This window comes from Natator depressus, chromosome 1, assembly GCF_965152275.1.
Source record: "Natator depressus isolate rNatDep1 chromosome 1, rNatDep2.hap1, whole genome shotgun sequence".
NCBI classification, from domain to species: domain Eukaryota; kingdom Metazoa; phylum Chordata; order Testudines; family Cheloniidae; genus Natator; species Natator depressus.
Window position 1 is genome coordinate 202,476,415 of NC_134234.1, and position 16,915 is coordinate 202,493,329.

The 16,915-nt window shown below is 43.7% G+C and overlaps 2 protein-coding genes across 6 annotated transcripts in view; one reads left to right on the forward strand and one right to left on the reverse strand.

Moving 5' to 3' along the window:
* The window catches only part of CFAP91 (cilia and flagella associated protein 91), a 90,351-nt gene extending 83,760 nt beyond the window's left edge, over nt 1-6,591 (forward strand). Inside the window, exon 19 of one of the 2 annotated variants that reach the window (XM_074974525.1) lies at nt 6,485-6,591. The gene's annotated coding sequence lies outside the window, so the exon portion shown is untranslated. The remainder of the gene's footprint in view (nt 1-6,484) is intronic. The other variant, XM_074974551.1, reaches the window with a different exon arrangement.
* GSK3B (glycogen synthase kinase 3 beta) overlaps nt 6,112-16,915 on the reverse strand; it is a 264,258-nt gene continuing 253,454 nt past the window's right edge. For all 4 annotated transcript variants that reach the window (XM_074974595.1, XM_074974579.1, XM_074974570.1 and 1 more), the window contains one exon: nt 6,112-11,713. In XM_074974595.1, coding sequence (XP_074830696.1) covers nt 11,646-11,713 — 68 coding nt within the window. In that variant the 3' untranslated portion in view covers nt 6,112-11,645. The remainder of the gene's footprint in view (nt 11,714-16,915) is intronic.

Below are 16,915 nucleotides of genomic sequence, written 5' to 3' on the forward strand. Positions count from 1 at the left end.
ACAGCATCCGATGAAGTGAGCTGTAGTTTATGCTCAAATAAATTTGTTAGTCTCTAAGGTGCCACAAGTACTCCTTTTCTGTCTGGATACAGGCGCAGGTGGAGGAGACAAGAGTAGCGTTTGAACTGGCGATTCGGCCATTCCTAACCATAGCAACGTTATTTTGTCTCCCTCCCACAAAAAAACTCCCTCTCTCAAGCTCCCTTGGTCGCTTAGCCTCTGGCTTTTAAGGCCTTCCCTCCTAGATCAGCCCTACCCCTTTGTTAATCACACAGGGGGAGGGTGATCACAAGGCTGACTGAAGCTGATCAAGGGAACAAAGGCTCAAACTGTCCCCAGACATACAATCCCAACTGACCTTGTAACTGAAATAACCTGAAAGACAAACACAAACAGCCAAACAAACTCACTCACCCCAAGGTTAGTACTCGCACCTTGTTTGTTCAGCAGGGGGAATCTCCTTCACCCGCTCTCAAACTCAGGTTTGTGGTCCCCTATTCACTAGCTAGCAATACTAAAATCACCTCTCAATGACAGTAAGTGGCCATCACCACTAGATCCTTTGAAAACATTCTCAGAGCTGAGGAGAGTCCGAAGGGGATTACCCGATATTGAAAATGATTCTGGCCAAAAACAAAATGGAGGTTTTCTGTGAGGTGGGTGTATCGCTATATGGAAATATGCATCTTGTGAGTTGAGGGCTGAAAACCAATCCCCAGAATTTAGTTGAAGGAATTATAGCTGCCAGAGCCACCATCAAAAAGAAAAGGAGTACTTGTGGCACCTTAGAGACTAACAAATTTATTTGAGCATAAGCTTTCGTGAGCTACAGCTCACTTCATCGGATGCATTCAGTGGAAAATACAGTGGGGAGATTTTATATACACAGAGAACATGAAACAATGGGTGTTACCATACACACTGTAACGAGAGTGATCAGGTAAGGTGAGCTATTACCAGCAGGAGAGTGGGGGAAAAAACCTTTTGTAGTGATAATCAAGGTGGGCCATTTCCAGCAGTTGACAAGAATGTCTGAGGAACAGTGTGGGAGGGGAAATAAACATGGGGAAATAATTTTACTTTGTGTAATGACCCATCCACTCCAAGTCTTTATTCAAGCCTAAGTTAATTGTATTCAGTTTGCAAATTAATTCCAATTCAGCAGTCTCTCGTTGGAGTCTGTTTTTGAAGTTTTTTTGTTGAAGAATTGCCACTTTTAGGTCTGTAATCAAGTGACCAAAGAGATTGAAGTGTTCTCCGACTGGTTTTTGAATGTTATAATTCTTGACGTCTGATTTGTGTCCATTTACTCTTTTACATAGAGACTGTCCAGTTTGGCCAATGTACATGGCAGAGGGGCATTGCTGGCACATGATGGCATATATCACATTGGTAGATGTGCAGGTGAACGAGCCTCTGACAGTGTGGCTGATGTGATTAGACCCTATGATGGTGTCCCCTGAATAGATATGTGGACACAGTTGGCAACGGGCTTTGTTGCAAGGATAGGTTCCTGGGTTAGTGGTTCTGTTGTGTGGTGTGTGGTTGCTAGTGAGTATTTACTTCAGGTTGGGGGGCTGTCTGTAAGCAAGGACTGGCCTGTCTCCCAAGATCTGTGAGAGTGATAGGTTGTCCTTCAGGATAGGTTGTAGATCTTTGATGATGCGTTGGAGAGGTTTTAGTTGGGGGCTGAAGGTGATGGCTAGTGGCATTGTGTTATTTCCTTTGTTGGGCCTGTCCTGTAGTAGGTAACTTCTGGGTACTCTTCTGGCTCTGTCAATCTGTTTCTTTACTTCAGCAGCTGGGTACTGTAGTTGTAAGAATGCTTGATAGAAATCTTGTAGGTGTTTGTCTCTGTCTGAGGGGTTGGAGCAAATGTGGTTGTATCGTAGAGCTTGGCTGTAGACAGTGGATCGTGTGGTGTGGTCTGGATGAAAGCTGGAGGCATGTAGGTAGACATAGTGGTCAGGAGGTTTCCGGTATAGGGTGGTGTTTATGTGACCATCGCTTATTAGCACCATAGTGTCCAGGAAGTGGATCTCTTGTGTGGACTGGTCCAGGCTGAGGTTGATGGTGGGATGGAAATTGTTGAAATCATGGTGGAATTCCTCAAGGGCTTCTTTTCCATGGGTCCAGATGATGAAGATGTCATCAATGTAGCGCAAGTAGAGTTGGGGCATTAGGGGACGAGAGCTGAGGAAGCGTTGTTCTAAGTCAGCCATAAAAATGTTGGCGTACTGTGGGGCCATGCGGGTACCCATAGCAGTGCCGCTGATTTGAAAGTATACATTGTCCCCAAATGTGAAATAGTTATGAGTGAGGACAAAGTCACAAAGTTCATCCACCAGGTTTGCCGTGACATTATTGGGGATACTGTTCCTGACGGCTTGTAGTCCATCTTTGTGTGGAATGTTGGTGTAGAGGGCTTCTACATCCATAGTGGGCTAGGATGGTGTTTTCAGGAATATCACTGATGGATTGTAGTTTCCTCGTGACCTTCTGAGACTTTAGAACTTTGTTTAGTAGCCTTAAATCTAAAAGAGGTCTCCGTCCTCCATTTTTCTTCAGTACGAGGAAGTAATTGAAGTAGAACCCCTTTTCCTTTGTGTTGAGCAGGGACAGGGTCTATCGATCCTAATCAAAGAAGGGAGTTTATGTCCTGTCTGAATGACCCCTTATGAGAGAGGTGGGAAAGAGAAGGGAGGGATGGAATGTGGATGGTGTAGCTCATTGGTACAGTCTCAAAGACCCATTTGTCTGTAATAATCTGCACCCAGGCATGCTGAAAATGGGGAATTCGGGCAAATTGAGCGTGGTGAAGTAAAAAATGGGGAGGATTTGAACCCTCAACCAACCCATCAAAACTGGTGTTTTGATGCTGGCTGTATTTGGTCCAGGTGGATGAGCGGGTCTTTGGAACCTAGAGAATACGATTGGATGGGATCTCTGGGCAGTTTGTGACCTACTAAATTTTCTTTTATTCGTAAGGGTGTAAATTCCCAGGGATCATAAAGTGGCCCTGGAGTCTTGCTCCCTCCTACAACCTGTTGCCGTCTTCACAGCAGTTATCGCTGCTACCTTGCCCTAGGTGCTGAAGGACCCAATGTGCAACACCTAGACCCCGGCAAGCTCCCAAGTATTGCTAGGTTGCCTTCTTGGCCCTATTCCCCAGGCCTGTGGAAAAAGGTCATACTGCGGTTCCCCTAGATGCCCTCACACAGCTCTGCAATGGCAGCATCCTCTGGCCCAGGCCCTCCGTGCTGCACCTGTTGAGCTTCTTGCCAGCTCTTCCCAGCTGCTAATCTCCCTGCTGGGCTTATACTTCATCTTCCCCTGCTGACTGGAGCACCTCATCATCAGCCTCTGGCTCATGGTGCCCTCGTAGGCTTTGCCACTAGCTCCCGGCAGTTGAGATCAGCTGCCTGCTGTTTAGAACAGTGACAAGTCAGCTGTGTCACTTGCAGCTCAGCTCTCTGGCCCTGCAGTCTTCTGCCTAGCTGCAGTGGCTGGCGGCATTCCCTATGGTTCTGCTTTTCCCTCTCACTAGCTGCAGTACTCCCACAGCCCCCCAGCTTCCTTCCCAGGCCTAAGAGGAAAAAAAAGGGGTAGAGAGATTTTGCCTTCCTGATAGCCATGATCCATGCGGGCAGGTGTCAGCTAAGACAGTTCTTAAAGCACGTCGACCCTACAGAATCCAGGTATTGACCTTGCCTTTCCTGACACTCAGGCCAACGTTAGCCCTCCCAGGTTAGTGTATCACTAACAAGCCGGGTGGCTTAACACAGCTGCTGGAACCTGCCTGCTGAATTGGTCAGTGCAGAAGATCACACTCACAAAGCGTTTGATGAAAGGGATTCAGAGGTTAAAAGCTGCAAATTAAGCAGGATGAGAAAGGATGATATGGGGCATGTGGGCAAGGAGTGAGCGGTATGAGTCAGTCCCAAACCAACCCATGTCCCAGTGGGGACTGCACACTGAAAACAGCATGATTGGGTCCTGGAGCTTAATGAGGCTGTGAAGTAAGTGCCAGGGTTTGAATGTCAGTGGCCTTCCCAGCAGGTCCAGCAACAGTCTTCCAGCTCCCCCTTTTCATCCAGGCAATTAAATGTTTCATGGCTGTGTGGAGCTTCCTTCCACTGCCGGCTCCTTCCTGCACTTTGTCATTCCCTCTCAGTCCTGCCTTTCACTCACAGGTCACCTGACTACCTTGGCCAGCCCCAACTCAGAAAGCCATGTATAGCCAGTGGCCAAGTGTGAGATAATGTGACTCTTGTGTTGTAGCGACAGCTCCAGGGCTGGTGCCACCACATCCAGCCCTGGCTCTGCAGTGCCATTCTGCCCTTGGAACATGCTGGGTTGCCAGGCGTTTTGCACCTTGCCTGCCAACCCGCAGATCACTGTGCTATGAACCTAGCTGTGCGAGTGGAGCACCTTGTGCACACTGGTCCAAACACTACCCCTCTTTATTGCCTATTTTTACACCTACATTAGAAAATTTGAGAAGCAGTGTGAAGGTCCTGGTCACCTGGTTCTACCAAGCCCTTGAGAGGTAAATTGAAACATACCTGCTAGGGGACAGGCTGGTGGCAGGGATTGGAAATGGCCTGTAAAGCCTTTTAGTTGTAGAGCACGCATTCAAAACCAGCCTAGCGTGGTTGTCACCAAGTCACTCCTCTGACAGCTTTCCAGGGGTTCCTATGGGAAGTTGATGGTCTCAGTCCATATTGCCCTGGCCCTATTGCTAGGATAGAGGCCAAAGATTCAGGGTCTAATCTTATAAACCCTTCCAAGCCAACGGGAGCGCTGCATTCAGATAGTGCCACCCTGCTGGACTGGGCCCTCAATGGGCCACAGAGACTGAGCTTGTCCCTCCTCTTCCCAGCTCATGCCTGAGGCAGAGTTTTCCCCAAGGCCAGGGAGCATCATGTGTGCCCAGCTACAGCCCTCCTCCCCTTGAGTACATGATGGGTAATGGGATCACAATTCAGCCCTACCCTGCCTCATATATAGAGCCCACCTAACTATGTGACTCACTGCACTGGATCTACTTTAGTCGCTGAAGCAGAGAGGACACATTAGCTAGATCCTGAGCGCTCTCACAGGGAGAAATTGGCTGCTCCAATTTCCTGCCAACAGAGCTGAGAGAATGGGCTAGGGCAACCCCGTGAGCTGTGACAAAGGGCAGGAGGTTAGGGCTGAGCATTATGCAGTATTCGTGAAAGGCTGGAGGACGAAGGATCCTAACAGCTCAGAAATGGATCATAACTGTCCCAAGGGCTTCAGGATTCAGTACTAGGCAGCAGCAGAGAATGAGAAGCAGGGCAGCTCAGGCAGGCAGTGAGAAACCTTGATTAGTTTGGGGGATGAAACTAGGTTGCAGGCCACGGAGGAGTGAAAGGAAGTACAAGAGCAAGATGGAATTTACAAACTCCACCTGAAACCAGCCTCCAGGAGGGGAACTGTGGGTTTGGGTTCAGTTAGGTCATGGGCTTAATGATATTGATTTAAACAGAAAAAATCTCAACAGGGTAGATGCTAATTTCATACATCTCATCAGCCCTTTTGCGACCCAGAAATAACCAGGAAATACACACACTTGCTTTTCCAGATTTTTGGGGAAAAAACAAACCCATAAGCCTTAAACAGGTCTTGGCAATTCAGGAGGTAATATACAGTACTCTACAGAGTCAGGATAGTGTTGAAGGGGTGTTGGGCTGTAAGAGCCATAAATCCCATTTGTGGTCACTAAAGATCACCCGCGGGAGGGACATTTGCTGCAGGGCTCTGGCCACATTCCAGAACCTGGGGAACAATGTTCTACTTAACCAACTTCTCCTGAGAATTTCAGTTGGATGTTCCCACAGCTCCTCTCCTAACCCTCTGTGTCATGTTACTGGGAGCTGTTAGGCAGCTACCCCATAGGTATCTGTATGCCAGCAGTGAATTAAACAAGCCCTGGTGTAGATTCATAACATGGACTGGGATTCTCAGGGAGGAAAGGCGCTATAGAAATGTAAGACTGGGACAACCTTGGTTTGTGCATATTCGAGAGTTACTGTTCAGACAGTGACGTGTGACTCTAGGAATAAACCAAGAGGAGCCTCTTTGCAATATAAATTTGTTTTTATTGAAGCAGCAGTCACATGACCTTGCATCTAGACTTTAGGATAGCGACAGAACGGATGTGGCCAGGTCAGCCAGCCCAAAAAGGATTTTTGTTGTTGCGCTAATAGACAAGTCATGTTTAATACATACATTATCCAGTACTGGAAAACCCAACTCAGAGATAGCAACGTGCTGATTTGTTGGAGGAACAGCCCCACTGGATGTGGTCTTGACAAACTTTACAGATCACCACCAAATAACATTACTAATGGGATCAAATAAAAAAAAAGATGAGTGCGGTATTCAAAGCCAGCAATTTACACAGGTTCTTAGCTTGCCCCTATAGGTGGAGGGTAACGTTTTTTGTTTGTTTTTTTAGCTGTACTGCCACGGGGTTCCTCGCTCCATCAAACCAAACGGAATCGTAGACAGAAGCTGGCATCTCTTGGGAAAGTATCATGGAATAACACAGATCATTTAAGAAAACATGCTTATTTCTTGTGTTTTAATTATTACAAAGAGTCATGTCCACCTATTTTGGGGGGGGGAGGGGAAGAGGTGTGGGGTAAGGAATGGGGTGGAGCAGGAAGAGGAGGAGAGAAAAACCAGGGTTTTGAAATAAAGACCACACACTTTGCATTTTTAAATTTAATTTCCAGGCTAACCTACTTCTTATTTAATGCAAATTACAGTACCAGTTAACTATTTCCGAACCGAGTCACACAGAACAAAATGTATTTACAAGGGGGTCGGAGGGGCTGGGGAAATAATAAAACATTAAGCATACTTTCCACAAAAAAAGTTTATATTTAAAATGAAAAAAAATTCAGTCACAGAGGCATTCAAGTAGTAATAGTTATACAGGTTTTGCTTTTCCTTTAAATCAAGACAGATTTGCACAAGTGTATGCAATAGTTTGTATACAACCCACAGTCCTTAATATATATATTTATTTTTTGTAGATTTCTGTTTTTAAGATGGAAGCGGTCAGGCTAATTTGTGTGTGTACAGGCCCAAGTGATCCGTCAGCAACACATTAATGAACGCAAATTTTTACAGGCAAGCAAATTTATATATATAAATATATATATATAAAATTGAGGAGGAACACCACAAGGACGCTACTTTTCTCAAGCTAACCCCCTAGGTACTGTTTTTTTAGTTTTACTTTTCTGTTGTTTTGCTGTTATTGCAGTGTTGCAAAATGAAACAAATTCCATGAACAAAAACTGACTAAAACCCCTGTGGAAATAATGGGAACCCCAAAGATGCCTTTTTATAGTCTCAGAAAAGTAGCTCCTGGGTCAAATACTCTACTGTGCTTTTATAGCTTGTGTAGTTTTTGTATAACCTTCAATAGCTGAGATTTCTAATAGAGAAAAGTTTACTGGTAATTGTTTTTTTTTTTAAAAGCATAACAAGTCTGGAAAAATGTAAAATGATCTCTCGTTGCGAACTGCAGGCATTTGCCGTTATTGAGATAAAACCTGGTTTAAAACAACTAGAAAAGTGAACTGGGATCTTGGATCAGCCATTTTTTTTTGTTTGTTTTTTTTTAAATTTATAGGTAAACGACCATCATTAATTTTTTTCCTTAAAAAGGTAGCTAAGTTTGAAATTAAAATACCAGTGTCTTGATTGACGTCCACCAGGGGACACAGAGAATGTAATTCATTCCATCTCAGAAACATATGCAATTGCAGAGTAGACAAAATGACAGATCAAGACCATACTTCATTAAAAACAAGCCAAAAATAAAATTAAAAAAAAAAAAAAAAGCAAGCTAGTAACAATTCCGAGTGGACTGTCAAAAACAAATTGACATCACTGACCTTCCTGTCACCAGAAAGAAAGTGCAGCCTCTGCCTCACTGGAATGGACACGAGATGGATAAAAACAAAAACCAAAACAACAAAAAAACCCAAAACAAACAAAAAAACCAGCAACCTTTGGTTTGGTAAAGAGTTAAGTGTTTTCCCATTCAAGACAATCTTACGTGGAATACTAACAAGGTAGAAAACAGAAGTGAACTAGTTTTAAAAACAAGGCCTTCGTGCTGGGCACAAGAAATCAAGAATAACATTAAAGTTATTGTCTTAAGAAAACAAACTGGCATGGGAGGGGCTGGGGAACAGCAGAAACGGGAACAGGAAATTCCCTTATTACAAAGATGCTATAGTGTCCTACAGTAATGGCCCCAGAGCACCGCAGCTATCCTGCAGGCTGCCTGGCTCTCAGTCTAGAATACTAGGGGGATTTTTAAATATCTTTTCTGTTTGTAAAAGCCCAATTTGCTCTCTCTTTAACACAGTGAAGGGAGAGACAAAAAACCAAAGGCTCCACAAGACCTCTGGACAGGAGGAATAGGGAGAGACGTGCAAAGTCTAATCTAGCTCCTAGGTGCCAAGTGGGCAGGTGTCAAATGAAACCAGTCATTGCTATTGGGGGGCGGTGGCCAGAGCAAAGCCATGGCTTGAATGAAACGAGTCACAAACACAATTTCCTTTCGTTCCACTACGGACCATGGTATCACTGAAACCTTACAAGCACTCCAAAGGGTGAGAAAGCAGGGGAGCAAAGATGCCATTTTGTCTGGGCTACAGCTGTTAAAAAGGACAAAAAAAGGGAAATAAAATTAAAAAAATCATGGAAGCGAAGGCACTCCAAACTATATAGATACACTATACATCGCTAGAGTTATTGTTACAATAATACAGGCCGGTACCTACTGTACAGAGTTAAAACTATATGGCTTTAAAAAGCTCGTCTACATTTTGTCTGATTATTAAACAGAATCACTGCCCTGAACGGTAACTTTTTGCTCATTAATAACAGTTCCTGGGTCCACATATTTACATACAAAACAATAAAACTCAAAATTTAAAAACAATCAAAAATAATGTACAAGCTTGAATTTGGTGAGGAGCTCCCCCCATACCCTTATTTACAAAAAAAAACAAAAAAACAAAAAAAACCCCAAAAACGTGATTCAAAGGCCTGGATCGAACATGTATAAAAAGCATTTGTGATCCTGCCATGATCCTTGAAAAAAAGTCAGAGACGCCAGCCTACACAGACACACACTTGCACCATCATGAAGTAGAACTAAAAGAATGAGAGAAAAGCTCTTTACTCTTCTCCTCTACCAACCACCTGAAACAAGCAGCGATTTTTATCAACTTGGTAATTTACTGTCCCCAAGTCCAGAGTAAATGTCTTTGCCCAGCCTTCCAGCTGTCTTGTCTATACAGCAGATCCAGTCACTGCTACTGTCCCCGGCTTTTCAAGTCTTCTAAAATCTCTCCGGACATTTGATCATGTCAGGCTCTAGTCCATCATTCATGGCACTCACTGGCTCATTGCTTGCATTAACACTCCTTTCAGGCTTCAGTTATTTATTACAGGTGCTGGGGGTGTTTTTGTTCAATTGAAAAACATGGTTTCCCTTCTCTTCAGCTGTAATCAGCCTAGAGCTGCTTAAAAATCTTTTCTGTTGCCCACAGTTTCACTAAATAAGGAGGGACATAACTAAGGTGGATTAGCCATTCTCTTTCCAGGTAACCACTCATCTGTGCAAACAACTCCCTCCCAGACAGCCGTTGTTTAGCAGACAGGACAGAGGGACCTCTATGGCTGCTGAGAAACATTCCTTCAAAAAAATCTCACAAACGGGCAAACATGAAGCACATGGACAGGAAATGTACTGAGTTCATAAACAAACCTCCTGCCACCCTGCAGTGACTGCGTTTACTTAGCCGCTACTGCTGGCTACTCCTGGGCCACACATAAAAGTCTGTAAATGTAAGAAACAATTTATTGTGCCTTAAAGATCCACAGGTCAAGTAACAGCCCATAAGCACCAGGCGACTAAGGTTTCTCTGAACGTGTGTAAGGCCCACAGGGACATCAGCCTCAACGATGAGACAGACCAGGCCTCAAAAGTCTATTTCTGCATTGCAGCTGCAACTCTTCCTGCTGCTCAACTGACTCTTCCCAAGGAATATTGCTTTAACTTCAGAAATGGAGACTTCGATTCTAACACCATTCACCACTACAGGAAAAAAAACCCTTAAACTCAGACTGGAAACAAACATTCATCTTATGCTTCAATCAGACCATTTAAAGACTGTAGACAAAATAAAACTCAAAAAGCAGTACTGTATCTATTTATATTATATACACACACTTATGTCATCAGCTTCCCCTCAAGTCAGCAGGTACAAGTTACTGTTGATATCACTTTGATGTGTATTTTATTAATATTCTACCCATGTAAAAACATCATAATGGCAACTCTGACATGCATCAATAAATAAAGACTAAAAAAGCAGGAGGTTAAAATGATGAAATTAAATACAGATTCTAGCTGTGGATTTAAAATGAGATCTATCTATAGAGCGTGGCAATCTGCAGTAAAAAATATTACAAATAAACCAGTAGATTGTTACAGTTCACATTATAAACCCTGGTGTCCTTTTCCTGTGTGCATCTTGGGAAAGGGCATCCCGTTCAGAGCAAAAAACTGAAAAATGCTTTCACAGTGGCCACTTTCCAAAAGGCCCCAAAACTCTGCCTGCCCCCTCCTCCTGTGGGATTCCATTCATCATCTTCTCTCTGCTGGAGATTAGAGCTGACTGGCCCTTCTCTTTCACTACATGGCTCTCTTCAAAACAGAAGTCCAAGACTTGGTGGAGGAGCTCAGACTAGGCAAACAAGCTGCTTCAATAAGCTAACCAGGTGTGTTTGACATGCGTGTGTGTATATATTATAAATATATATCTATATATATCCCACTTGATAGGCTTTTTTTCCATATTGAAGCTGCAGGTTTCTCTCTTGCTAGTGCTAATTTTTAAAGTAAGTCTTCCACTAGCAGTTCCAAGTTTAGACATACAGTAAGCACCCCCCGCCCTACCTATTATCCTATCACCTCCCCATCCCCCAGACCATGCCAAAGGCAGTTCTTCAGATAGCCTCGATATGGATTCACTTACAAGAAACACTGAGCTCTGCTGAATAATCCTGGCTAAGCTCCCAACCAAATTCAAGCTGTGCACTACACCAAAGTCTGAAACTTCACTTCAAAAGAAAATAAAAAAAGAGGTTATTAAAAAAAAAAAAAAAAAAAAAACAACGTCAGCAGAGAATGACGTTCTTTCTGTTGTGGGAGGGGGCATGAGGCAAGAGTCCTTGTTCTGAAGTACACAACAGCAAACTTTCCATGCGAAGAGATTGTCAGGGGAAGAGACATTGGTGTGTTCTATTGCTCCACTTTCCCTTCTCCCCCCCACCTAGTCCCCTGCCCTGGAGACCCCGCAGAGTGCGAATACAATGAAACTGGTTTGTATTTATAGATATTTTACAAGGTTAAATAAGAACAACAATAATAATAAAAAAAATTGAACACTAAAATGAACAGGGTTTGTTTCGTTTTGTTTTTTTCCTCTTTTTAATTTTCTTTCCAAATGTGACCAGTGTTGCTGAGCAAGACTCAAATTACTGGTGATTTTTCCTGTGCAGCTGGCTTGCGTGGGACCACTTCAGGTGGAGTTGGAGGCTGATGCTGAAGCTGCGTTATTGGTCTGACCTCGCTCTCCTGCATTAACATCTGCCAATGACAGAAAGGGGAGAGCAAAAAGCAGTGTTACTTCCAAGCAACAGTCACCTCAATCAATGGATTTGACCCTTTTGGCGCACACAGCCCTACAGCCCCCACCAGCTTTGAACCCATGTAGTCTGCATCACTGTGCCATGCTGTGGGGTTAAGATGTTCTCCTGAACGCAATCATGGGTGAGGAGGGAGTGATTCAATGGGGCATGATCTGCAAGAAGCACATTACTGACTCAAATGGAGCTGCAAAAAAGCCTTTTTCAAAGGTTGAAGTCACCAGGGTACCAGCACTATCTTGCACTTTACACTGCAAGTGTGCATAGCTGTAGGCCAGAGGCGGCCCAGTGGGAAAACCTGCTGCAACGCTCACAGTCATGTTAGAATTCAATAACTTTACTGGCATGGCAAAGCACACTCGCATTCCCAAAGTATGTGTGGCTACCACAAGCTTTCCCATTGGTGCTCAGGCTTTATCTTGTGTCCATCATGTAGTGAAGCCATCTGTTAAATGTGTGAATGAGCCGAGACAATGAAAGCAACCGACCACAGTCTCTGGTAGAAACAGCTTGTGTATTAATGTGTAATTCATGCACTTGTTCCCGCAATACATGTCTTTCAGGTCTATTGCTTTATTTCAGGGTGCATTTGATTTAAATCACTAGTCAGGAAGACTCGATTTAATCATGGTTTTCTACATAAAAGTGCATTCTTGTTGGTTGTTATAACCTTAATACATATTCTTCACAACTCAGAGATAGATGCAGGTTTCATTTTTAGAAGGTACATGCTATACATTTTTAAACTGTGATTTATTTTGAAAACTTTTCAGATTAGTTTTACAGCTATATCAGAAAATGAATGATTGGTTATTTCATTTACCAAAGGTAACTGAAGCAGATATTTATGATATCACTGGGAGGTGAACTATCTCCAATTCAACAGGTTAATCATTAATATTTGGAAGATTTTCTTGCCATGCTGTATTAGGAGGAGATCATCACCAGACAGACATTTAAATTGTTTTATTTAACTAAAACAACAACGTTAAGTATTCTGGATTTTTTTCTTCAACAGCAAGCATATATTTTAACAAAACAAGCATATGTCCCTCGCTTCTCACATTTATCTCCAGACTTCTTCTCCTTGTTCAGATCTATTCCACCCCCAACAATCTTCTATTCATTGAACTTTTTGAAACTTTGCACTTTTAGAGATTGGTAAGGGACTGACTGTGTACACAAATTTGCGGAGGGACAATAGGGTTGAGGTCTGTTATTTCTCACCTCTATATATCATTTATTTATTTAAAATACATTTAAAAACATTTATTTAAAAACATTTTTGCTGTTAACAAGCATGTTACCTCTGGAGACACAAATCCACAGTTTGAGAACTTCAAAACTAAGCATCTCTGATCATATCTTCTAGACTGAGCACCTAGTCCCATTGGGTAGATAGAAAGATTAACCTAAATAATCTATACAGAAGCCCCTGGAACTCCGTAAGATTGGGTCCCTAATCCATGAACTATTGGAACTCATTTACAAAACTTTTCTTAAACATTACATGAATATATAATCTCATACTAATAGAATTAGAATTTATAATCCCTATTCCATGATGAGATATCTTTGAGCTATAATGTATCTTAATTAAAACTATCTTCAGATTGATTTTTTATTTAAATTAGATTTTTTTTGATAAAATGCTTTTTGAGAAAAAACCTATCTTTAAATTTTTTTTTAAAAAATCACTGATTTTTATCCACCCTGCTTTACTTTGGGGTTGCTCAACACAAGATAGACCTGCCACCTTCCTAACTGCTGAAGCAGATTAATGTCAAGGCTGAAGCCAATAATGAGGCTTACACAATCATACTGCACTGTTGGAGGATCAGTGCCTGGCGGTGAATAACCTGAAACACGCTCTCTCTCTTCCCTAACTCGGACAACAGTGTTCACTGGAAAGAGACTCTACAGGGTACAGTGGGCATGTGTCAAGATTCTTTCTAAGGAAGTGCAGCAAAGGATTGTTTCTTTTTCCTATTTCTTTGGAAACTCAGTCATTTCAATGGCATTCTTTCATTTACTGTACAAGAAGCAGCACAGATCATCTCAGTTTATAACAAAATAGAAATCTGTTGGCAAGCAGGATCTTTGACTGTGACCGAAAGGTCCTTCCAGAGAAAATCTCTGTGTTTTGCTGGTGCATTCGTAAACATTTGAGAATAGGTGAGGTGTAAGAACCTTGAAAAAGCAAATATTTAAAAAAGGATAAAACAAAAGCCAGGATACTGTTAACTGGGTAAAATATTAGAGGTGACAACACAGAAACTTATATATAAGAACAACATGATGGCCAATTAACCACATGTTTTTGGAGAGGACAGACAAAGCTGATAAATCTTATGCACAATTACAGTTCTGGTAGAAAAGGAAAATGTATCTGGTATAGTCCCACACAGAAAACTAAGCTGTTGTCTGGCAAGTATGGATAATATAAAATTGGCTGACACAGACCGTGAAGAAAAAGAAATTTATGATCATCACGAATACTAAGCTGGAGAAAGGTAATAACTGAGGGTTAGCACAGGGCACTCTCCCTTTTATTCCCTCCTCCCCACTAACAAACTAAAAGAATTAAATTAATTGTAAACTAATCAATGTTGCAGATGGTTTCACACAAGGAGCTATCACAACACAGCTGAGGTTAGACAGGATGAACATAAACTGGAGATCTTGAGAGAAATAGGCTCACTAAAAAAAGGAAGAGATTGAATGTAGGTAAATATAACAATACAGTTGAAGGAAAGCATTGGCTAGCACAAGTACAAAATCGGAGGCTGTGTAGAGAAAAATGGGGGGCAACACCATCTCCACACCAGTAAAGAGCTTATCATGCAATGCAGCTGCAATAAAAAAATAAAACAGTAATTACAGGGATGTACTGTGCATCTGCACACATTTGTTGATGAAGCTCTTCTATCTAGCCATACTTAATAGTGACCAAAGTAGGGGGCACCGCATTGGAAAAAGGACACTGATAAATAAGGAAGACAGCCCAGAAAAGCACAGCACTGGATGACGGAAGAGTCAGACAATATGCTCCAGGAGAGATAAGGCTAAAAGAACATCGTCACCTAGGAGAAAAGGAGACAAATGGAAAAAGAGGGTGACCACCTACTCACATCTGAGAAGTGATAACCAGGATCAGAAGATGGGATCATTAAGCTGAGAAGGAAAATCCTATTTCGGTTACAGGCTATTTTCCAGTCCTGGCTTCCCTCCACCCCAGAATGGTTCCTCAAATGCAGTAAAAATCACCCCAATGTACTTAAGATAGAAATCCAAATTTTTTTTACCAATATGTTGGCATTATTGACAGCCCTTGAATTTAAAATGTAGTCCCTGCTGTTCTGATAGCTATCCGTTCACGCTAACTAGCTAACTCACTATCACACTGACCATAAGAATGGCCCTACTGGGTCAGACCAAAGGTCCATCTAGCCCAGTATCCTGTCTTCTGACAGGGGCCAGTGCCAGGTCCTTCAGAGGGAATGAACAGAACAGGTAATCATCGAGTGATCTATCCCCTGTAGCCCACTCCCAGCTTCTGGCAAACAGAGGTGAGGGACACTTCAAAGCATGGTGTTGCATCTTTGCTCATCCTAGCTAATTGTCATTGATGGACCTATCCCCTATAAATTTATCTAGTTCTTTTTTGAACCCTGTTACAGTCTTGAGCAGGGGCAGGCAAACTTTTTGGCCTGAGGGTTACATCGGGTTTCCGAAATTGTATGGAGGGCCAGTTAGGGGAGGCTGTGCCTCCCCAAACAGCCAGGCATGGACTGGCTCCACCCCCTATCTGACCCCCTCCGCTTCTCACCCTCTGATGGCCCCCCACCCTGGGACCCCTGCCCCATCCAACCCCCCCCATTCCCTGTCGGCCTCCCTGGGACCCCTGCCTCATCCACCCCCAGACCCCTCGTTACCCCATCCAATCCCTCCTCTCATTCCTGACTGCCCCCTGGAACCCCTCCCCCATCAAACCCCTTCTCCCTGACTGCCCCACCGGCACCCCTGCCCCCATTCAACCCCCCAGTTCCCTGCCCTCTGACTGCCCCGACCTCTATCCACACCCCCACTCCCTGCCCACCACCCCCAACTCCCCTGCCCTCTATCCCACCCCCCTGCTCCCTGCCCCCTTACCGTGCTGCCTGGAGCACCGGTGGCTGGGAGCACTACAGCCGCACCGCCCAGAGCACCGGGACAGGCAGCTGTGCTGCCTGGCTAGAGCCAGCCATGCCGCCATGCAGCACAGAGCACCGGGTCAGGCCGCAGCTCTGCAGCTGTGCTGCCCGGCAAGAGCTCGCAGCCCCGCTGCCCAGAGCCTTGTGCAGTCAGCTGAGGCTGCGGGGGAGGGGGAACAGCAGGGGAGGGGCCGGGGCAAGCCTCCCAGGCCAGGAGCTCAGGGGCCGGGCAGGAGATCCAGCGGGCCATAGTTTGTCCACCTCTGGTCTTGACCTTCAAAACATCCTCTGGCAAAGAGTTCCACAGGTTGACTGTATGTTGTGTGAAGAAATACTTCCTATTGTTTGTTTTAAAGCTTGCTGCCTCTTAATTTCATTGGGTGACCACTAGTTCTTGTGTTGTGAGGAGGAGTAAACAACACTTCCTTATTCACTATCTCCACACCAGTCATGCTTTTATAGACCTCTATTATGTCCCCCCTTAGTCATCTCTTTTCCAAGCTGAAAAGTCCCAGTCCCATTGGGTACGAGAATACACATAACATACAGCGTCACTGTGTGTTCTGTATACCACTTGTTGGAATGTGCTATGACTCTTGATTTATTGCCCCTGAAGACAACGTGGCTAAAAGCGTTAAGATGTAATTATCAAACTGACAAAGAGGAATGGGGAAAAATGTACCTCCAAGTATCAGAGTAACAGCCGTGTTAGTCTGTATTCGCAAAAAGAAAAGGAGTACTTGTGGCACCTTAGAGACTAACCAATTTATTTGAGCATAAGCTTTCGTGAGCTACAGCTCACTTCATCGGATGCATACTGTGGAAAGTGTAGAAGATCTTTTATACACACAAAGCATGAAAAAATACCTCCCCCCACCCCACTCTCCTGCTGGCAATAGCTTATCTAAAGTGATCACTCTCCTTACAATGTGTATGATAATCAAGTTGGG